Source organism: Suhomyces tanzawaensis (assembly GCF_001661415.1).
Source record: "Suhomyces tanzawaensis NRRL Y-17324 unplaced genomic scaffold CANTAscaffold_4, whole genome shotgun sequence".
Lineage (NCBI taxonomy): Eukaryota > Fungi > Ascomycota > Pichiomycetes > Serinales > Debaryomycetaceae > Suhomyces > Suhomyces tanzawaensis.
The window spans coordinates 1,452,961-1,473,904 of NW_017963639.1; the positions used below are offsets into that span (position 1 = coordinate 1,452,961).

Genomic DNA, 20,944 nt, shown 5'->3' on the forward strand with positions numbered 1-20,944 from the left:
CATTTAGACAGATCTGCAAATAATTAGTGAAATGTCCGAATTGGGTATAAAAGCTAGCGTCGAGGTAAGGGATATTTGTCAATACTGCGAGGTTGCGCGGGCAACTTGGCGTAGGCTAAGATGGAGAAGAGGAAACGGCAGTCCTTGGGAGCCACGCGAGACAGCGCCTTGGCCAACGGTGGCAGCCGTTGGTGCAAACGACGCGGGGACGGTGTTGATTGTTCGATGAGATCCGAATTCGTTAATATACCTAAATAGAGCCAAATAAGACATCGATCTGGACCGGACAGAAGAGGGCCAGGCTCGCAAAAAATACAGGATATGTGCACATGTATGCCTCGAGGAGCAGGAGATGTACGGTGAGGGCACAGCAGCGGGAGTATGTACGCAGCCAGATCGCAGGAGCAGGGAGGCAGCGGAATCCGTTGCGTGGAGCGGCTCTACCCTGGTGACTGCTCCGCGTAGTCTGGGGCCACTGTGGAGCATGTGTTCGTCCAGCCTGATTAGTACTCTTGGCCATTCGTCTAGGCCACTGGTGCGACTCGCTGGGCAGACCCTTCGGTGCGATGCATTGTTGCGAACAATCGTGGGAATTATCCCAATACGGGTAATTGGCTGCGTGGTCCCGCAAGAGAAGCACGCTGCAGGTCGCTGGGACTCCCACCCAGCGTCTCATGTGCTGCAGCACCCCTAGCACCCGCATCCCTGGTGTCTGTCTACAACCGTCCTTCCCACCAATAGCAGCTCGCGATGGCTCGCTACGCACTCACTGCGCAACTGCGCGCTCCACCACGCATCATCGCGCTCCCACTACGCACTCGCACTGCGCACCCCAACACGTCCCACTACACGTCCCACTCGCGTGGGCCCTTGGCAACTAGTCTATTGTATGCATCCTCTGGCACCCATCCCTGTCCATGCACCCGGGCCATATTTCCGCAACAATGCCTCTAGATTCGGGTGCCCAACCCTCGTTGGTTGTCTTCACCGTAGGCGCCTCGTAAACCGTAAACCTCCATCTCTGGCATATATAACCCACCGAAAAATTCCAATCTCCATCTCCATCCATAGCCATGCCTACCTTCTACCCAGGCGACTCCAAGTACAACCCCGTGCCCTTCGACCACACCTACATCCTCTACGACCCCAAGGACGTGGTGTCCATGGTGTCGGTGCACTTCTCGTTGTTGCCCATCTACACCATGGTGTTCTACACCGCCTGGTTCTTGTTGTCGAGAGAGATCGAGCCCGTGGTGGTGGTGGGAGGCCACTTGGCAGGCGAGATCTTGAACAAGATCATCAAGAAGATCATCAAGCAGCCGCGTCCCGACTTCCACAAGGACTTCGGCTCTGGCTCCTACTCGTTGACCTATGGCATGCCCTCGGCCCATTCGCAGTTCATGGGCTTCTTTGCTGGCTACTTCATCTGCACCCTCTTGTTCCGGGTCAAGCACTTGTCAGACCTCCAGATCTACTCCGGCTGCCTCTTCATGATGGTGGTGTCGGTAGCGGTGGCGTTGTCGCGGGTCTATTTGTTGTACCACACTTTGCAGCAGGTGTGTGTGGGCCTCATGTTTGGGGTGGTGCTAGGCATGCTCTACTTTGCCGTGATCACGGTGGCTCGTGACGTGGGGTTCATCGACTGGATCTTGGGCTGGAGACTCGTCAACTTCTTCTACGTCAAAGACAGTTACTTCCACAACTACCAGTCGTTCAAGGACGAGTACGACATGTACGTGATGTTAGCGCGCCAGGCCAAGGGAGGTGTCTAGGGTGGACGTCTACAGTGGATGATGGGTGAGTGGTCTCGTCATAGAGTTGTAACGGCTCGTTGCATCCATATCACTCTGGAAAATTCCGACTCAACCATACCAGCCAGTTATCATGGCCAGTTTTCTAGGTGGAACGCCACCTTCGTCATATGCCAGCTTCAGGCCAGTTTCAGGCCGCTTCTCGTCATAGACCTTCACGACCTCGCTGAGTGTGGTGAGCAGTCAATTGCATCGGCATCCTTCATTTCTACGGGTCGGACCCCAAAAGTTCCTGATGATTATAGAAGAGGATTAATTAGCATTTTTGGTTGCGAATGAGTGACGCTTTGGCATTATTCAATTCCGACCTCAATTACCATAGAATACATGGAAAATAATAGCACTGAAATCTGTGTAAAGACCAACTTTAATTGGGTTGATACCACACAACAATGGCATTCCACTTGTAATTGAAAAGACAGTAGTAGACACTTAAAGGTCTTATTATAGCTCCATTGCTACGTCATTGTGAGTTTTACGCATCACCAGGGTCCAACTCCTGGCTTGGACAATCCTAATTACATCCTCTATATCAATATCAAACTGGAAATCGTGGCCTAGGGGATGCAAAAGAAATATTCATATAATTCGGAATTCTATAAAAATACTATGAATAATATTAGTCACATCGATAGTGTACACGAAGGGTAGAATTTGCCATCACTAACTGTGAATGGAAAGGACTCAGGGGAGGGGATATTCGTGAGCAGTCTAACAGTGAACTTTTTCACAGACATGAAAGACCCATAATCCACTTTATCGAAATTGCGATGAATGATGAATCGGATCCCAGACCTTATTTCTGCCATTACTATGCAATACGCTATTATCATTGTTGTGTCTTTGAAGTTACAGAAGAATAAATCTCTGGACTCATTTCTTGAATAAATCTTTTCAGTCTCTATTATTATTCTACCTATAATTATTCTGTAGACTAATAGTCTTTGTGACCTTCACATAAGTTATCTTTACCTATATCGATCATCTGAAATTGCAGAAACTACAGACTTTCCCGGCATAGACCTGTACTATTTCTATATAATTATGCATTGAGAATATCTGGTATGGGCAGCGGGCCTGGTCTACCTGAGTGGACCACTCTATCGTGCTCAAAAATCGTCCCACTTGTCGTCATCCTCTTCCTTCTTCTTTCCACCTGCAAACCCCTCTAACTTCGTCTTTTCAGCAGCCTTAAAGCCGAATGCCGGCTGGACAGGCTCCTTTTCACTCACCAGCAACCCGTCGAAGAGCTTGCCGAATCTGGTATCGATGGTCTTGTTGATTCCGTTTTGGTTTATGTCGTTGGTGAACGAGTTGAAGGTTTCCTGGCCATACTTGCCTGTGGCCTGCATCTTCTGGCCGAACTGGGCCATGGCCCTCTTGGCCTCGGCACTGATCTCGCTCTCCTGCAACTGACTGATGCTAGGCTTGATCACAGACTCGTTGACCTCGTTGACAGACTTGACCACGGTTGACGAAAACAAGCCCCATCCCTTCGACAAAGTGCCAAGTGGATCCGACTGGAATTTTTCAACGGTGAAACCTGCCAACGATCCACCACTTCCGCTGCTCTCGCTGGCAGCTGGTGTGTTGCCAAATCCGGCATACTTGCCTCCCTGCGAAGGAGGCAAGTGGTCTGGTCTCAGGTCGTTTTTTGACCCCAACTCCGCAAAGTATGCTTCGTTCTTCTGCTTATCAGCTGCGCGACCCCTACGCGACTGGATGGACTCTTGGGGAGTGGAAGCAGCCTGAGTAGCGCCAGCGCTGGTGGTGCTGGCGTCTGGCAACGACTCACCCGAGTGGTCCTTGGGCACGTACTCCCTGTCCTCGATGTCGCAGGTCAAGAGCTCCTTGTAGTCCTCAGCCACGTAGTTGTCGTACTTGGCCTTGGCTGGCAACGCCAAGTCCACGCCGTTTTGGGTGAAATACTCCTTGAGTCTGGCGTTCCCGCCCTTTTCCATTCTCAAAGTTTCCTCCGGCTTGAACTGGTCCATGGTGATGGACCTGACGAACGAGATGTGGACACCCAACCCTCTGTGGATACCAGCACATTCCAAACAAATGAAGATCCCGAACTTGGGAGAGGCCCATTGGGGGTTTGGCGCGGCGCAGTCAAAGCACTTCTTGTTGTCGCCGTTCTTTTGTAGGAGCAAGAACTTTCTTCTGGTTTCTGGATCGATGGACATTGGTGTGGTGATGAATGGACTGGCTGTTGTTGATATGGATTAATAACGCCGCGCACGACGCGAGAAGCGCGCGGGTAGGGAGAGGAGGCGTGGTGCGGTGGAGGATTGCAAGTGGAGGAGTGCAAGTGGAGAGCAGTGCAAGTGGAGGGGTGCAAGTGGAGGAGACCAAGTAGAGAGCAGTACGAGTGGAGAGAGAAATCTGTTGCTAGCGAGCAAGAATGGGAGTGCTGGTGTGTCTAACGATCCGTGCTAGTGAGCGAAAGAAGAATCTGCCACTAGCGTGAAGGTAGTGCTAGCGAGCGAAAGAAGGTTCGCAGCGGAGCCTCGATGGGAATTAGGGCGAATGACAATGCCAGATGAATATCAATACTCTTCTTGACATGAGCTGCGGCCGCCAGTTGAACATCGACAATACCTCTGACAGGCCATATGGGCCACACTTACTATTCTGCCGTGCTTGTGCCAACTCGTAGTGGGTGGTCACGTCGCCCTCGTCGTAGTTTCTGAATTGTATCCAGAGAATCTAATTAGAGGCAGCCTACGGGTTAGAACACTCGGTGTCGTCCAGAAAATTACTATGTCTGCCAGGTAGATTTTTGCAAAGTAGGCTTGGGCTTGACTTTACGTGTATTCTTCCTAGTCTTTGCCCATCCACAGTATTTCAAAACATACCGGATCTCAAGATATAATGATCAATTTCTTTACACGAATTATGGCTAGTATTGCTGGTGAGATCTGATCTCCCCCTAACCACTCTTCATTAGCGCATCATGTAGAAGGTACTGTCATATTGTACATTATTGAGAAATTGTGAATTTCCTAAGCTAGCGCTTCAACTCCACTATTTAGTGTCCTTTGCAAGCTAGTTATCTAAAAGCTAAGTATACTTCAATCAATGACTTCTTAATCTAGCAGTTCAATCTACTAATTAGTGACTTCTCAAGCTTGGTTACTCCACTCTTAGTCTGCCTTTGACCACTACAACTTCGAGTTGGGGTCGCGGTTGGCGTCCGCAACCAATTTGGGATACTCGTTGCCAGTGGCCCCCAAGTGCCAGGCACCTCCATCTACCACCTGGATGGTACCGGTGATCCAGTTGGCAGCAGGCGAAAATAAGAACACGGTAGCCTCAGCAATGTCTCTGGTGGACCCGATGCGCTGCAATGGCACCTTGGACTCCCTGTTGTCGCCACGCAGCAACCGCTTCATACCTTCAGTATCACCAATAGGACCAGGGGCAATCACATTGGATCTGATTCCCAAAGGTCCAAGCTCCACTGCCAAAGCGTTGGACAACGCGTCCACACCTGCCTTGGCTGCTCCGACGTGGAGCTGGAAGGGCACTCCGTAGTAGTGGAGGGTGGCGCTCACAAAAAGAATGGCACCCTTGTTCTTGCGCAACTGGTCATAGGTGGCCTTGACGGTGTTGTAGGAGCCCAACAAGTCGATGGAAACCACCGACTTGAACGCATTGGACGACAAGTGGTTGAAGTCGCTCAAGAAGTTGCCGGCAGCGCCTGCAATCACGAAGTCGATTCTGCCCAATTCTGCCACTGTCTTTTCGGCTGCCTTGACCAACGACTGCACCTCTCTGACATCCGTGCCGCCACAGGCAATGACCCTGGCGCCTGGACGCAAAGCTGCGATTTCCTTAGCAGCCTTGTTGGTGTTGTCGACGTTTCTGCCCACAATGGCAGCATCGGCTCCAAGTAACACCAATGCCTCGGTTTGCACCCGACAGATGGAGCCTGCTCCACCTGTGACAAAGACTACCTTGCCCTTGAACAAATCGGGCTTCCACACGCTATTTTCGACGAACGATTGATCTAAACCCATGGTTACTGGTGGTCCATGGTGGGACAGTGGTGGTATATATATGGCCCCGCTAGCGCGGGGCCTGGTGCTAGAACGTAGCGAGACCTCGGGGCTGCCACGGCAGTACCCCGCGCGGGACGGTGCGCGTGAAATTAATCTCTATCAACTTTATACATAATATACACAGGCTAGTTGGAGGTAGGACCGCCATTGGTGCGGGGCGTCAGGTCTGGGGGCTGGGGAACGGCGGAGTCGGCGCTGTTGGAACCGTTCTGGAGGGTTCGGGTGATTTTGTGGCTGGCACTGGTCAATTTATTCTTGATGGTGGTAGTGAGCTTTTTCTTACGGCCTTGATGCGGCTCGGGCTTAGACACCCCCATGGGCTCGGTAGTTTTGGGCAGCCCAACCGAACGCAGGGCCTCGCTATCAATGCCTGCGAAAAGATCCGTGGGGGTACCAAAACCAGCATCACTTGCATCCATGCCACTGCTGGACGACGGACTATTGGAATCGGGATCGCCAAACCTGCCTGAGGCCTCGGGGTCGCCAAACCTCCCGGAAGCCTCGGTGGTATACGCCAAATCAGAATTGACGTGCTCCAAATCTGCCACCTGCAGTCCTGCAAAAACGGTGGGACTGCCCTGGGGACTGGTGTCTGGGCTCACGTCCGAGCTGTTGTCGACAGGAGTGGGGTTGTTGGTGGCATCCTCGTTGATGGGGGTCAGCACATCGTGCTCCTCCAAAATTTCGTCCACAAAGCCGTCGTCGAATTTGCCGTTCTGCAAAGAATCCTCGTAAAAGCCGTTCTCCACCAAGTCAATCAATTCCCGGCCAGTATTAACGTACGCAAGACGAGTACCACAGAATTGCCGGAAATTTTTGTAGATATAGTTAGCAATAAGCTTGAAGTTGTGTCTCTTGATGCTGATATTTGCATCGCAGTTCCTCAAAATGTTGTCCACAAAATCCACGCAAGCAGAGTTTGCAAGGTTATTTTGGTCAACGATCAGCTCAAAAAACCTGAAAAAGTACCCCAATATATCGCTGTTGAGGATGTAGCGGCAATAGAAGTCATCGTTCAACAAAATCAAGTTCTTCAAACACCTCACAATGCTCAATTTGAGTATAAGCTTGCAATTAGTGTCAAGAAGTTTTCCCAACCCCAATATTATATTATTCTCAATAAAAAATGGACGTGAAATTTGAACCTCATGCTCCTTGGTGCAGAATGAGATTAGTTCACATAATTGTTGGTATAGTAATACATCGTGCCGAATTTGAGTTGAGATTTCATCCTTGTTGGCAATCTGATCAACAGAAGCCAATTCGATCAAGTTTTTGAATAGCTCAGGAGCAACTTGAGAATAGAAAGCTTTGAAATAATTGTTGGTGTTAATGTCGTTAAACTCATCAGTTATTAAAGACCCATTACAATGAGCTGAGTCTTTTGAGGAAAATTCATTCCTGGGATTTTCCATCTCAAAATCGCTATTGTTACCACCGTTGGAAGCAATATTAGAATCTAATAAAATTCTCAATGCTTCAAAGGCCTGTACTTTCAAACCTGGATTTCGATCTTCAACCAAAAGCTTTGTAAGAATGGAAATTAGGGTCATGTCATCCGACAATTTTAGTTTGAGATTCTTGGGTTCCACTATGGTATCATCCTTATCCTCTTCAATGACAGGATTCAACGGAGGGTCGGAATTATCTATCGTTTCTTCATTATCTATGGCGCTCACCAATGAGACATCTTGCTCTATAATGATCACTATCAACTCAGTCCCAAAAACACGAACTTTGCTATCAGCATCCTGCAATGCAAAACTAATCATTCTGAAGAGCCCTCCTTTAACTAAGAAAGAAAAGAAGTTGGATTTTTGATGTGTTTGGAGGGATCTGGCAATCAACACGTATTGATGCAACATTTTAACTCCGTCTCTCTTCAACGTTAGTTGTTGTTCATTGCAGTGTTCGGATTCGTCATAGATTTCAAACAACTTTTCTAGTAAGCTTGCATCCTTCAAGTAGTTGATAATCTCCACTTGATTGACATAAATCAAGGAAGAGAGTAGGTTAAAGGTTTGATCATCCAAGAATCTTGCTAGTACCACGTCCTTCAAAAAATTGAAATGATAATCCTTCTTGAATATTCCCACCTTGTCAACAGGTATAACCGTCTTGAAACTCTTGTTTTTAAGGTAATCCCTGTGGCATGCTTTGAAATTCGGGTACTCGGGGTCGTATTCTAAAATCCCCACGAGTCCAAGAATCTTTTCCTCAGTAGACAAAAACTCTTCGATCAACGAAGCTTCGTTGAATAGAACCAATGTCTTCATGATCTCGCTCAATGTGTATAGGTGCGGAAGCCTCTTGGAACTTTCAGCCTCGTCGAAAGCCTGGATTAATTTCGAAAAGTAGTCATTTTCGATGATGTAGTTCAGGATGCTGGTTCTGGAAAATTGAGAGTTGGAGTTCTGGTTTATCAAGTCGAGAATCGTGTCTAGGTTGTCCATGGTGGGGTCCTCGGGGTAGTTGATGGGTCCTGTGATCAATTCCGTTATGTCGTCACCATCTGACATGCTGGGTATCACGTAGTAGAGGGAAATGTCGGGACAGAGCTTATCTTGCTGTACCTTAATGATGAAGTCACACAAATCTGCGCATCCTTCGGTCTCCTGGAAGGACAACGCAAGATCCTTGCCAGAAGAATCGGTCCAAACGATAAGAGTCTCCTGCTGCCTCTGATACTGGGTGGATCCTTCCAAGAACGACTTGAGAATCACGTCTCCCGAGTCGAGTTCATTTCGTACCAAGAAGAACGGCATATTGCTAGTCTCGTCCACCTCCCCCACACAGTATCCAGTACCATTGTCCAACCAATCCTCACCTTGAAGCAAATACACCTTAACCCTCCTGGGCGTTTGGCCAGCTGTGGTTCTGTCTTTGTTGAAGTCCACCATAAGAGTGTCTATCCCGGACACCGGAGCTGAAGTTCTTGTGGCACTCTGTAGTGATAAAACGCGTCGTTGCGGTTCAGAAAGTAACAGGCTGCACGTGATGTCCCCTGGGATTGGCCTATGTGGTTGCTGTTGTGAGGTCCAAGCCGGAGGGTGCCAACTATGCTGTTGTTAGTGTTGGATGTCCAGTGTATTGGAGGATTTTGGCAAGCAGAAATGCGCGTGATAGATGTCACGTGACACGATGGTACTCCTGACACTCTCCACCAGGCGGGCTCCGGCAGCTTCCCAAGGGGGACAGCCGCCAGCCCGGCGTGGAAGAGAGCACCTCTACAGCCCAGAGACCATACGATGGTTCGCACAAGGGTTTAAGTTTAAGAGAATAATCCACTATGGCTGAGATATGCCCCAGTTTCGTGAGGCTGCTATTTCCAGCCATGGCTTTCTATTCTTAGAGAACTCGGCGCCGCCTCCATCATCGTTCTCCTGAGGACATCTCGTTTAGTTAAACGAGAGTTAAAACATGAAATTTGGTGACATTGACAGCAAGAGCCATGGGCCAACGCTTTGTAACTCAAATTTGGTGCGTCTCCAAACAGATTGAAGGATCATGTTATCGGTTCCGCTTGCTGTGGGTCTAGAATTGTCTGTCCTTTCATTCGCATTTGCAGCTGGCATTTGACATGGCTGTGCAAAACTGTCAAACTTGCCTAATGCATGGAAAGTTCGTTGTGCGAAAGGCGCTTCTCATAACAGGAATGGAGGCTGGCTGGGCTAGATTGCAAGTTCTCTCGGTCACTACCATACGCTTGGCAATGTTAGTACCGCATGTGCAAGCCTGTTCCGCAATTGAAGAACGTCAATCTTTTCTGAGATATAATCTTTCAATGAATAAAGGATTCAGATTGTAGACGTAAGTTGAACTTGGTACTGATTGAACCATCAAATTTCAGCCATGAGACTTTATTAGCAGCAATTTAGGATGGGAATGAGCCAGAAAAGTGTGAAATTAAAATTAAAACGTCAAAGTTTTGCTGATCTATCGTGTTGTGGACTACACCAGGTACAATTACTATTAGTATTATTATTCAATTACAACTGTAACTTCTAGGCTAGTTACAATGGAGGGGCGCCGAGGAATCTAATCTTTCCCTTCTCATCGAAACCCGAGTTTTCGTCACTGACTTCGACAACCTTGGAAATCTCAGAAATTTCAATGGTGGACAAACCCATAGGGTCTCTTGGGATCCAAACGCTTGGACAAGCAGCGGTAGCAGCTGGCAAGTTATAGGCGTGCTTGGAGTTGGTCTGCTCAGGCTCAATGTTGAAGGTGGCTGGCAACAACTCCTTGGCGTGTCTATAGTTCAAGTAGACGTCTGGCCTAAAGAATCTAAAGAATGGGTTGGGTGTGTTGAGAGTCTTGAAATCACGGTCCGCAAGCAAAGGCACGATGCCCTCCTCCTGAAACTCGGTATCGTTGGCCAAGTTATTCTTGACCCTCTCATTTTCTTCCTTCTCGTTTTCAATTTCCTTCTCAAGCTTCTTGGACTTTCTGTTTCTTCTGTCCAAAATCTTCTTTCTGTACTCAGTTTCACTGGTAGAGGATGGTGTGTGGGAAACACCGTCCAATGGCCTCATACAGTCGACTGGAACGACGTCCAACAAGATTCCGAAAGAGCTCTTGATGTTAAGGTGACAGTAGATAGTGAAAATGAGACCAATGACTTGTAAGACAATAGGACCCCATCCCTTACCAACAGCGAAGATACCCAACAAACAGATTTGGCCCAAGTAAATACCTGTGAAGGTTTGGTAGAGAGCAGTGGGGTAGTGTCTACCTCTGTTGTCTGGAGCCTCAATGAAGACATAGGTCAAGTTGTAACAGTAAGTGATGTAAACCAAGAAGAAAGCAACAGTAGCGAACAACAAAATCATAGGAGAAATGATACTGTAAGCCAAGGTGATGACAGCCAAGTTAGTGAACACAGGGAAGGTAGTACCCCAACCCATGGAGCCCAAACCACTAAATCTGGCATACTTCTTTCTAAGAGTTCCATCCAAGAGGTATCCTAAAATGTAGTACAAGAATAACCCAACAACTTGGAATAAAGAACCACCAGCAACAGACAAACCTTGCAAAATAAGGAAAGAGATGTAGAAGTTGGAAGACTTTGGCAATCCTCCGGCCAAGATAGACAAGGCCCTCTCTGGAGATTCAACAATCTGAGTGACAGTGGATGCAGCAGAGGATGCAATGGTGGTGACCAAGAAACCGTTGATGACCTGGAAACCGAAGTAGGCCCTCTGGGTGTAGTTTTCGACTTCTTGGGCGGAAGCCACCCCAGAAACCTTGGCCATACCTCTTATGAACAATGGCAAAAGTGCCATCAAAATAGACAACATGATGGTTGGTAACAAACCGGTGATAATACCCAATAACTGGTGGGGCATCTTCAAAATCCATCTCAACCATGGCAATTTGTTGGTCAAGTAGGTAATGTTGGAGATAACACCGACAAATGCAACAGGAATGGACCACAAGATAATCAAGGCACAGATGGCAACGAAAGCAATAGTTCTTCTGGTCATAGCTTCCCACCAGAACATTCTCAAGTTGGACCAGTTGATATCGGCTGGTTCGACACCAGTGATGGTAGGTTGCATTCTCAATGGGTTGTGGTGAACAGTGACCTGGTATGCCATCTGGGCCTTATATTGGTCCTCGAACTCAACGATAAGCGAGTTCTTTGGCTTGAAGGATCTGAAGTTCTTTTGCATCTGCTTAATTTCCTCGTCGATCTTGGGAATTTCTTCCAAACAGTATCTGATAGTGTCCACCTTCAGGGTGAACATACCGTGTGGCTTGAAAGTAGGTCTCTTCTTTTCAGGGACGTAAGCGCTGATTTCGTCGGCAGGCTCGATAGTTTCGCCCTTCTTGTCCGCTTTCAACTTGTGCTTAACTGCCAACTTCAACAACTTGTTTTCGGCAACTTCCAACTTGGTGACCAAGCCTTCTCTTTGCTTAATCTTGGCTTCCAAGGTTCTGCAGGTTCTGGGGATGTGGACTCTGGTAACACCGTCAAACATCTTGAAAAACTGCTTTTCGTCCAACAACGAGTCGGGCACACACTTGAACAACACAGTTCTCGAAGACAACTGTCTGGCGTACTTGGGGGAGGAAAGAGCAGCGGATCTCAACGAGTTGTAGAAGAACAACTCACGGTAAATCACGTAGATGAGCGAGCCGTAGAAAACCCACCCGACCAACACATGGGCGTAGTATCTCTTTTCGTGCTTGACGTTGGCAATAGACAACTGGTCCAAGCCAGGATTATTGTTTCCGTTGGTGGCATTGACTGGCAACAAGATGATCCAGGTGAGAAGCCCAAACATGAAGAACATGGCCATCACCAAGATGTATCTCAAGAAGAAGTAGCCATCCAAGCCTGCCTGCTGGAGAATGAAAGAATGAGGTTTAGTCAAGAGGATGTAAACCCATCTGAAAGGGTCCTTGGGAAGCGGCTCTGGCTTCTTTTCCTCGGGCACCAAGTCGAACGAGGCCTTGGGCGAGTAGATCCGCTTGAACTTGAGACGGAGAAGGAGGAAACAGGTGACGAAGATTCCACAGAGAACGATGTTAGTCACCAAGGTGGTGATCACCGTGGAGGTGGACGTGGAACTGGAGGCTACCATTTTGGGTCCAAGACGTCCTTATGATGTGAGCAGACTGTAGCGGCGTGACAACAACAACAATCTAGCCTGGTAGGCGGTCTGGAAGGAGAGATGGATCAACGGTGAAACGAGGTGTTTTGGTTACGATGCGCAAGCCGTGGTGGAATGTGTCACAAACGTGTGTCACGTGCGCGTTTCTGGGTGGGTTCCAGGACCAGGGCTGCCGGATTCAGGGCTGGGTGGTGGATGCTGGGCACGAAAGGGATGGCGGGGTAGTACGGGTCCATCTCTGGGTCTCTGGGCCGTTTGAGGTGCCGGTATGGCGGTGTCTTGATGCCAGTGCCTGACGGATGTTCGCTGCATGTGTCGCGAAGAGCGTGTCACGATCTGCGGCTGACGGGCATAGATGAAACAGACAGAGGGCCGAGGCGCCAGAGTGGCCAGACGGCACTTCTTAGTGAAGTCCGGATGTTTGCCAGAGAATTGAGGTACGGGGTGCTGGCAGGACGTATGACCTAGAGACCCATGTCATGTCTAAGGGGGCCAGTTGGGAGCAAGTACCACCAGCCGTGCGGGCGTGGCGAAGCCCGATTCGAGCTGGGTCTTGGGATGCGCAGGGCTCGAGTCGGGGCTCGAGACGGTGGTGCTACAACAATCTAATAAGAAAACGAGCTGAGAAGTCTACGAGTGTCCCACTGGAAAATGGGGACTCTACTGAACTGCACTGTATAGTTATTTGCTTAAGCAAATGTTTCATCGGTGTTCTTGCTGTCCTTTTCTTTCTCTTCCCTACTAATTTTTTACAATTTAATTAATTTTTTCGCAAAATTTACGATAATTTAACTGGTTACTATCGGTTAAGAGAGTCACAACCACGATATTTCGATGACCAACAGCATTGAAGGTGACAATTGCGATATCAACCAACATGAGATTTCAAGCATTGTGGAGTGCAAAACGGTAATACCTACCTTTTGTTCTCCCCAGCTTGTTCTGTAGTACAGCAGATTTTTTAATCAATTCACCTGGTGTATTTATTAAACTTTTATTCCGATACTGTACTACCAATGCCTCTTTAAGTACGGATATAAGATCCTTGATATTCATCTGGCCAACCTATCCAGCATATATTCTGTTCGGTGAGTGATAAACACATCATTGGTCTTGCCGAGTTGTAACCATGGTCACTTATGAGTCCAGTCTCAATAAATTTAATCTGCCATGTTGCAACAGTGTACATCCTTTTAACCCCAAACATCCCTCTGTCGACTACATATTTGGTGCAGCAGTTTTTTGTGTCACTCCATTTTTGCAGGAAAAAATTTGGTATTCTACTCTCTAGACGTCATGATAACTGAAAGTTGCCGACCAGAGCATTCTGGAACAGGCTATACACATATTGTAATGGGAATCAAGTCTTTATTTAACCCATTAGCTAGATTATGGGTATATTGTTTTCAATGTTTTTATTTTTTGACAAATTTTGCTTCCTTTGAGCCTAAAATAAATCTTCATAATCGTAAATCCAAAGTAAGTTCTAATATGGTGAAATAGCTGCTACATCGATATTTTGGCTAGGAAAACTTTTGTAAACTAAACAAAACTCCTAAAACAGCATAAATTAGGCAGTGTGGCCGAGCGGTTAAGGCGACTGACTCGAATCTTTTCGGGCTATCAGTTGGGATTTCCCGCGCAGGTTCGAATCCTGCTGCTGTCGTCATTTTTTTGAGAATCTCATCTCAATCACAAGTTATTCCTGAGATCCTTCAGCCATCTTTTTGCCACTATCTGAGTTAATTTTTGCTTCCAACACCATCAGAACCACCTTCACCACCACACACAATGCCCAAGGCCTCCCGAATAAAGAAAAACGCCCCTCCTCCAGCGGGCTACGACAAAGTATCGCCTACATTAACCAAACTCCAGGCCAAGTTGAAACAGGCTCAAGTGGCCCAGTCCGTCAGGACAGGGTCCTCTGCATCCACCAAGCAGCTGTCGCTTTGGCCAATTATGCAAATCAACCACCAAATCTCTCGCTACGTCTACGACATGTACTACAAAAGGAAGCTCATCTCGCGAGAGCTCTACGACTGGCTTCTCGTTCAGTCCTATGTCAATGGCGACTTGATAGCCAAATGGAAGAAACAAGGCTACGAGCACCTTTGCTGTGTGCAGTGCATTATGGTTCAAGACAAGAACCACAAGAATGCCTGTGTTTGTAGGGTGCCCAAGGCTACTCTTCTCAAGAACGGTGACGAGGAGTCCACCAAAGCTGTCGAGTGTGTCACCTGTGGGTGTAGGGGATGCGCAAGCACGGATTAGGGGTACTTGAGGAGAATAAAATACATGGTATGCTAAGGCTATTTGGGAATAGTATCTACCTATTTCATAAGTCAGGGAATTACTTTTCTCAAACTCACTACTAATGTGGCAAATTGTCCCTTATGTGTTGAGTATTGGCTGGAACTGACAGATAAGTTATGGAGCATGTTTGGAGGATGCCAGAGATTAATACACGGTAAGCCAGATTAAGCAAATTAATATATTGTCTGAGAATTAAACACTAATAATACATGGTAATCTAATAGAGGAGCAAAGAAAGCAAAGAGAGCATTAAACAGACTGAACCAAAATAATATACGAAATAAAGCCACCTGACAACCTTCTCATCTGTTGTACCGTACAACAGCCGGCGAGAGCATAGGGATGAAATAAAACAAAACAATTAGTTAATGGCCCTTCAGTCATCAGCATCCGTAGACGAAGTGCTGATATTGTGGGCACCTTTCGAGGCCGATTCCTCGATGTCGGAGACGTCGCTCTTGGAGCTGACAGAACTTAAAACATCAATCTTCTTAAAATCATTAAACAAATTCCGGCTGGAATCCACAACTGTAGACGCAATACTGGTAGTACTTCCCGATTTTCTACTCAACACTGGTGTCTGGTGATTATGGGGGTGGTTTTCAAAACTTCTCATAATCATGTCATCATCATCATACGAGTTCAATAACCCGTGCACGGATGCGTGACTATGCAAAAGCGTATGACTGTTCACCAAGGGCGAGTAGTAGAATTCGTCCAAATATGAAGGAGAGTTCCAGAGTTTTTTCATGATAGAATTGGTCTGGGGTGTTCTCAAATTCCTCAACGGAGTCTTCAATATGTTGGATTTCGGGGTGCGCTGTAACACGTTGGGAGTGCTGGAATGGGTCATTAATGGTCTTTGTTGCAAGGAGTGATGGATCGAACTTGTTGACGAATTCAAACTAGCAGATATCGATGTGTGAACATGTTGAAGTTGATGATTCTGATACACGTTGTTTGCAGGAGTTATAGGCTCGAGCAACGGCCCTGTTTCACTTGGCCGTATTGGCGATAATTCCAAGTTGGAATTGCAACTGAACGAGGAAGTGTACGTGAGGTTCTTTCCAGCCAAAAGCGGCTTGTTTGGAGAATCAGTTATAATGAAGTGTGGAGGGTTACTTCTTACAAGTGAGTTTCCATTGTCCCATTGTCCGAAGGGCTCACCCAACTTTTCGTTCATACGTTGCTTCTTCAGGGGAGGATCCAAGATATGGGTCATGTCCTCGTCTTTATTATCGTCAGAGTAGTCATCATCAACTTCGTCATCATCGTCGTCGTGTTTCGTTTGGTCGTAAGTGTAGTCGTATTCATTGTCATCGTTGTGGGTTGAGCTGGGTATTCTTTTCCTCTTGGGACGAGTCACTTTGTTCACGGTGTTGTGGGTGGTGTAGTTGTAGTTGGTGGAAGAGAACGGCTTGGACTCGGTGTTGGGCGACGAGGGGATGGCGTTCATCGAGCGTTTGGCCTCTTCCCTGTGTCTGGATCTCACCAAGTTGATCTGGTCCATCACCTCGTGGTAAGAGCTTTTCTTGACGCTTCTGGACTTGAGGAACTGTTCCTCGTACCCTGGCTTGATGCACCAGAAGTGGCCCTTTCCGTCCTTGGACTTTTCGCCCTTGACAAACGCCTTGTTGAGCGAGAGGTTGTGGCGGATCGAGTTCTGCCACCCCACGTCCTCGCGCTTGTAGTACTTGAAGGTGTCGGAGATCCACTGGTAGATCTGCGACAACGGCAAACGCTTGTCCTCGTGGCTCAAGATGGAGATGCCGATGAGGGTGGCGTACGAGTAGGGTGGCTTGTCCTCGGAGTCCAAATCGAAAACTGTTTCTTTGGCGTCTTTTTTCGCTTTTTTCGCCTTTTTTCCAGCACCTGGTTTCGCAGGCGCGACTACTGGTGGTTTGTCTTCAGAAGGCAACGACAACGATGACGACGGATTGATGGTCATGGGAGGCGACGACACGGGACACGGACGGTGGAGACGGTGGTTGGGGCTGGAGAACGCTGGCGAGAGGAGCGCCAGACGCGACGACGGCTCGTCGATGGTGGAGGCGCCAGACGAGTGGTTGACGGACGCGATGCCTGGATCAAACCGTGCCATGGGGCCCGTAGACGGCTGGGACTTGCGAGGCACAGGCGTGTCGAAGGCCATGGGCTTCTTGACGGCCACGGAGGTTTCTGGCGGGGTCGAGATCTTCAACGAGTTGCGGTGGTGGTGGTGCACGGGAGTCTCGATCTTGGGGACGATGGCGTCTTTGTTGGAGACGTTGAAGGGCTGTTCTTGGAGGGGCCTCCTGGCATTGAACATCAAATTTCCTGGAGCAGTGGACATAGCGCGAGCCTGGAGCAGAGCGTAGGCTGAACAGGAGATGCTGGAGGAGGAGGAGGAGAAGGTGGTGGTGGAGGTGGAGGAAGATGGATGACGGGGTGTGCGCGGGTACTCGAAAATAACGGTAAAGGTTAATGTAGAAGGAAGGTGAGCTTTATAAAATGTGCGCGTGATACGGATCACGGCAGGTGGGAGAGGGAGGAGGGGGTACGCGTCGAACACCCCCCGTTTGTGTCGGCGGGGCGGTTCGCGAGGAGCGCGTTTTGAAACGCGGTCGGGGGTGCATGCTGCAGCCGGGGTCACGTGACTGCGACTGAAACGACGCAGGGGCTGGTGGAGTGGGAGGCCGGTGTGGGTGTGGGTGTGGGTGTGGTCGGGGCCGTGGTGGTGCAGCGTGACGGCTGGCACGCCACCTGGCGGCACGGAAGCCGGGTGTTTCCCGGGGTGTTCCCGAGGTGTTAAGTGAGGATGCTCTTGAGTACACGGCGTCGCCACGTAGTGCCTGAAGCATCCCCTGCACGATTGTTCTGTCCAACGTCTTCGAACCAGCCTCGCAGTGATTTCACTTCCGTTTTGGGCATTTTGTCTGGCCCACGGCGGTGATCTGAGATGGCGTGGCGGAGATTGCAGTGAGCGGGGAGTCCCATGTGTGTTGGTCGGTCCATATGGCGGCTGCATCCAGGCTGTCATCGGGGCTTGTGCGGTTACGCCGCTGCATGCACCAGATGAGATGCGAAGTTTAATTGCGACGCCGAGGAAGTATGTGGAGTTGACATCTCTGCAGGTAGAGCACTTGGTGGTGGTAATTGCAGGTTGTCTCTAGGCTTGTCAGACTGACTCTTGCGGATTTTTCGGTTGTCGCTGGTGTTCATGGCAGTTTGTCTCTGCTTGTTGTCTCTGCTTGTAGTCTCTTGCGTGTGGATGTCTGTCTCCCGTGTTAATTCTTGTCTCTGGACTGTCAGATTGTCTGGTGCGTGTAAGTGGAAATCTATGACTAGACAAGCCCAGTTCTTTGTTAATTAATTTCTCCGCCTGGTCCGCCAGAACTGTTGCGTTGATGGTGGCAGCTCAGTTCAAAGAAAAGAAAATCCACTGTAAAGTATGGCTGCTTTTCACCTTGGAATAGTATTATGCTGGAGAATTGTGGGTTTCAGTGGCAGCCACAATTGGAAACTAGCTATCAGATATAATAACAGTTTGTATTGAATATTCTAAATTCAGTAGTAGTAACCAGATCCAGTATGTTATCATAGCAGTGAATATGTGATAATTTCAGAGTTTTTGGTCCACTGCATAAGATTGGGAGAGAATACACCACCAGTTGAAGTTCAGCTGGGCATTTGCTTCATATTGACATCTTTGTCTAGCCAGAGTCGCCTGTTACAATTAATTCAGCTCTATTTTGCCTATTCGCAAGTTTCTGTTATTAATTTCCAGTAAGCATTAATTTCGCCTGTTAGTAAATTCTGAGCAACAATTTCTGTAGGCAACAATTTCTGTAGGTAACATTTTTGTTAGCATAATTTCGCCCCTTGGTAAATTTTCTGCCACAAATTTCTGTTAACATCCTTAACTCAATTTCTTGTTTGCATTAATCTGGCTTAATTATCGTCGTTACAATAAGAGCGGTAGTGGTACAGCAACAACGGTTTATGGCACTGGACTGGTTTGCAGATTAATGGCATAATACTGTATTACGGTAACTCAGGAGCACTCTTCAACGGCACACGGCAAAGGAGGAGCATTGCTGTAAGCACGTACTCGGAAACACCCACACTGAGGTCAATAAGAAGTCACGTGCACACAATCACGTGCACAATCACCTAAATTCGTTCTGCAACTTTTCTTCACCGCCAACCATGGATGATACTATCCGGTCGCTCATCAGGTTCGTGTCCCGCGGGTTCTACTCCACGCCGTACGTGCTCATTCTCGACGCCGTGCTACACCACTCCGTCCTTTCTGAGGATGATCTCATTCACTTGTTGAGCATCAAGCGCAAGGAGCTCCGTTCCCTCTGCAATAAGCTCGTGGACGACCGTTTGATGGTCGCCTACATCCAGAAGGAAGAAAACGGCCAGCAGCGTCTCATCACACGTACATACTTCTACGTGCACATCACCGCAGCCATCGACTCCATCAAATGGAAGGTCCATTCGTTGGTCAACCTGTTGAAGCAGGAGATGTCCAGCTACGGAAACCCACAGGGGTACTTGTGCCCACGCTGCGGAAACAAGGTGAGTCAGCTCGATGCCATCTCGTTGTTGAGTGAGGACAAGACTTCCTTCATCTGCGATGTGTGCCAGGGAGTGTTGGTGGAAGACGACTCCAGCCAGCAGGCCAGCTTGCGCCAGGCCAAGCTCGAGACGTTGATGATGCAGGTGGACCCCATCATCGGATTTTTGAAGCGAATCGACGACTCCAACATCCAGGACAACGACTTCGAGTCTGCGTTGTTGAAGTCCATTCCTGCCCAGAGCACCACCAGTGCTACGTACTCGTTGACCAACAGGTCAGGAGTGCGGGCCAAGAACATGTCGTCATCGCTCCAGAGCGCAGCTTCCAAGGCCCAGGCCACCTTGCGTGTTTCTATCACTGCAGACGACGAGAACTACGAACGGGAGCAGTTGGAAAAGGAAAGAAGAAGAGCCAAGTTGGAACAAAACGCACTTCCCTCGTGGCACTCCAACAGCACGGTTGGAGAGTCGACCTTGGGCCGTTTGGACAACGAGGACGACTCCAAGGAGGGCACCCCCACCATCAAGGAAGAGAGCGACTTCAAGCCAGATACCATGGACTCCAAACCAGACGTCTCCAACACCGATATCTCGTCCTCAAACCAGACTCCCGAGCCTGCGTTCAATGTCGCAAACTCCGACCTCAAGGATAAGGACCAACAAGACGCTTTGGCAGCGTACTATGCGCAATTGGCCCAGCAGGACGACGACGACGACGACGAGGATGATGACGACGATGACTTTGACAACTTGATTTAGATCTGGCCCAGCAACGACACAGCCAGGATAGAGTTATTTACTTAATTACTATGAATAGAGAAGGGAAACGGGCGACAGGAGCCCACAAAGCTGCTACGATTCCTACTTGGCTCCAACCTTTGCCACACGGCTCTAAAAGAACAAAAATAGGTGTACCGTAGGGAAATTCATGGTGTATGAGTAATTGACGAAATTGTCATCCATGTCCGTTAATCGAGGTTTACTATTTAACACAATGCATACAAATTTATAATGATAATATTAGCCATCGCCTCTATGAAAAGGTTGAAAGGAACACAGAAACTGAAGGAAATGATAATTCAATGCTGAAACCATAGGAACCCAGACTGGTAAATGAATTGAAATTCCAGAAGCAGACACTGAAGAAATGAAAGTAGTAAGTAAGAATAAATAGTAGGTACCAAGAACAGTAAATAATTGATAATTGGTAGAGACAGAACGATATTGCGAAGAGAATCTGGTTTATTAAGAAACCAAATACACTTGATTCGGCCATAATCAATTCACATCTGCAGATTTTAGTAGTTAACCTATCCTAAGTCCTCCTTGATTGAAGCAGTGCACCTAGCGGAACAGTACCAATGCATCTAAGAGCATCATAGCCCTAAATCAAACACACATATCTGTACTGTACCAAAACGCTCTCATTCGAAGCATAACCTTCATAGAGCTCTGCCCAAAAGCTCCCTACGTAGCCCCCAAAAACGTCTTGGACCGTGGAGGACCGTCCCAGAAAAGTTCCTCGCTCTCGCTAAATGGGATGCTGCTCGCACCGCTTCCCGCACCGCGG

The 20,944-nt window shown here is 48.3% G+C and overlaps 10 protein-coding genes and 1 non-coding gene across 11 annotated transcripts; 4 read left to right on the forward strand and 7 right to left on the reverse strand.

Annotated features, from left to right (window-relative positions):
• Positions 1-73: 73 nt before the first annotated feature.
• On the reverse strand, positions 74-326 carry CANTADRAFT_26400 (uncharacterized protein). Its single transcript, XM_020207754.1, has one exon. It carries the CDS (start codon positions 271-273, stop codon positions 79-81), a length of 195 nt encoding a protein of 64 aa, XP_020064623.1. The 5' UTR covers positions 274-326; the 3' UTR covers positions 74-78.
• A 736-nt stretch (positions 327-1,062) lies between these two features.
• On the forward strand, positions 1,063-2,157 carry CWH8 (Cwh8p). The gene has a single exon (XM_020207755.1). It carries the CDS (start codon positions 1,074-1,076, stop codon positions 1,770-1,772), a length of 699 nt encoding a protein of 232 aa, XP_020064624.1. The 5' UTR covers positions 1,063-1,073; the 3' UTR covers positions 1,773-2,157.
• Positions 2,158-2,403: 246 nt separating this feature from the next.
• On the reverse strand, positions 2,404-2,782 carry CANTADRAFT_261610 (uncharacterized protein). The gene has a single exon (XM_020207667.1). The coding sequence runs from the start codon at positions 2,642-2,644 to the stop codon at positions 2,435-2,437; it is 210 nt and encodes a 69-aa protein (XP_020064625.1). The 5' UTR covers positions 2,645-2,782; the 3' UTR covers positions 2,404-2,434.
• Positions 2,783-2,822: 40 nt separating this feature from the next.
• Positions 2,823-4,128, reverse strand: AGE3 (Age3p). Its single transcript, XM_020207757.1, has one exon. The coding sequence runs from the start codon at positions 3,995-3,997 to the stop codon at positions 2,921-2,923; it is 1,077 nt and encodes a 358-aa protein (XP_020064626.1). The 5' UTR covers positions 3,998-4,128; the 3' UTR covers positions 2,823-2,920.
• Positions 4,129-4,975: 847 nt separating this feature from the next.
• CANTADRAFT_51770 (uncharacterized protein) lies at positions 4,976-5,833 on the reverse strand (the record flags this gene model as incomplete). Its single annotated transcript, XM_020209988.1, has 1 exon — positions 4,976-5,833. The coding sequence occupies one exon, from the start codon at positions 5,831-5,833 to the stop codon at positions 4,976-4,978; it is 858 nt and encodes a 285-aa protein (XP_020064627.1).
• An 83-nt stretch (positions 5,834-5,916) lies between these two features.
• PSY2 (Psy2p) lies at positions 5,917-8,889 on the reverse strand. The gene has a single exon (XM_020207666.1). The coding sequence runs from the start codon at positions 8,773-8,775 to the stop codon at positions 6,001-6,003; it is 2,775 nt and encodes a 924-aa protein (XP_020064628.1). The 5' UTR covers positions 8,776-8,889; the 3' UTR covers positions 5,917-6,000.
• Positions 8,890-9,836: 947 nt separating this feature from the next.
• CANTADRAFT_26404 (uncharacterized protein) lies at positions 9,837-12,566 on the reverse strand. The gene has a single exon (XM_020207758.1). The coding sequence runs from the start codon at positions 12,463-12,465 to the stop codon at positions 9,889-9,891; it is 2,577 nt and encodes an 858-aa protein (XP_020064629.1). The 5' UTR covers positions 12,466-12,566; the 3' UTR covers positions 9,837-9,888.
• A 1,502-nt stretch (positions 12,567-14,068) lies between these two features.
• Positions 14,069-14,161, forward strand: CANTADRAFT_t138. The gene has a single exon. It is a non-coding gene; the product is annotated as a tRNA-Ser (tRNA).
• A 54-nt stretch (positions 14,162-14,215) lies between these two features.
• Positions 14,216-15,048, forward strand: BUD31 (U2 snRNP complex subunit). The gene is made up of 2 exons (XM_020207759.1): positions 14,216-14,962; positions 15,021-15,048. Exon 1 carries the CDS (start codon positions 14,287-14,289, stop codon positions 14,764-14,766), a length of 480 nt encoding a protein of 159 aa, XP_020064630.1. The 5' UTR covers positions 14,216-14,286; the 3' UTR covers positions 14,767-14,962; positions 15,021-15,048.
• Positions 15,049-15,184: 136 nt separating this feature from the next.
• HCM1 (Hcm1p) lies at positions 15,185-16,909 on the reverse strand (the record flags this gene model as incomplete). Its single annotated transcript, XM_020209947.1, has 1 exon — positions 15,185-16,909. One exon carries the CDS (start codon positions 16,907-16,909, stop codon positions 15,185-15,187), a length of 1,725 nt encoding a protein of 574 aa, XP_020064631.1.
• Positions 16,910-18,960: 2,051 nt separating this feature from the next.
• Positions 18,961-20,607, forward strand: TFA1 (transcription factor TFIIE subunit). The gene has a single exon (XM_020207760.1). It carries the CDS (start codon positions 18,997-18,999, stop codon positions 20,131-20,133), a length of 1,137 nt encoding a protein of 378 aa, XP_020064632.1. The 5' UTR covers positions 18,961-18,996; the 3' UTR covers positions 20,134-20,607.
• The last annotated feature ends 337 nt before the right edge of the window (positions 20,608-20,944 follow it).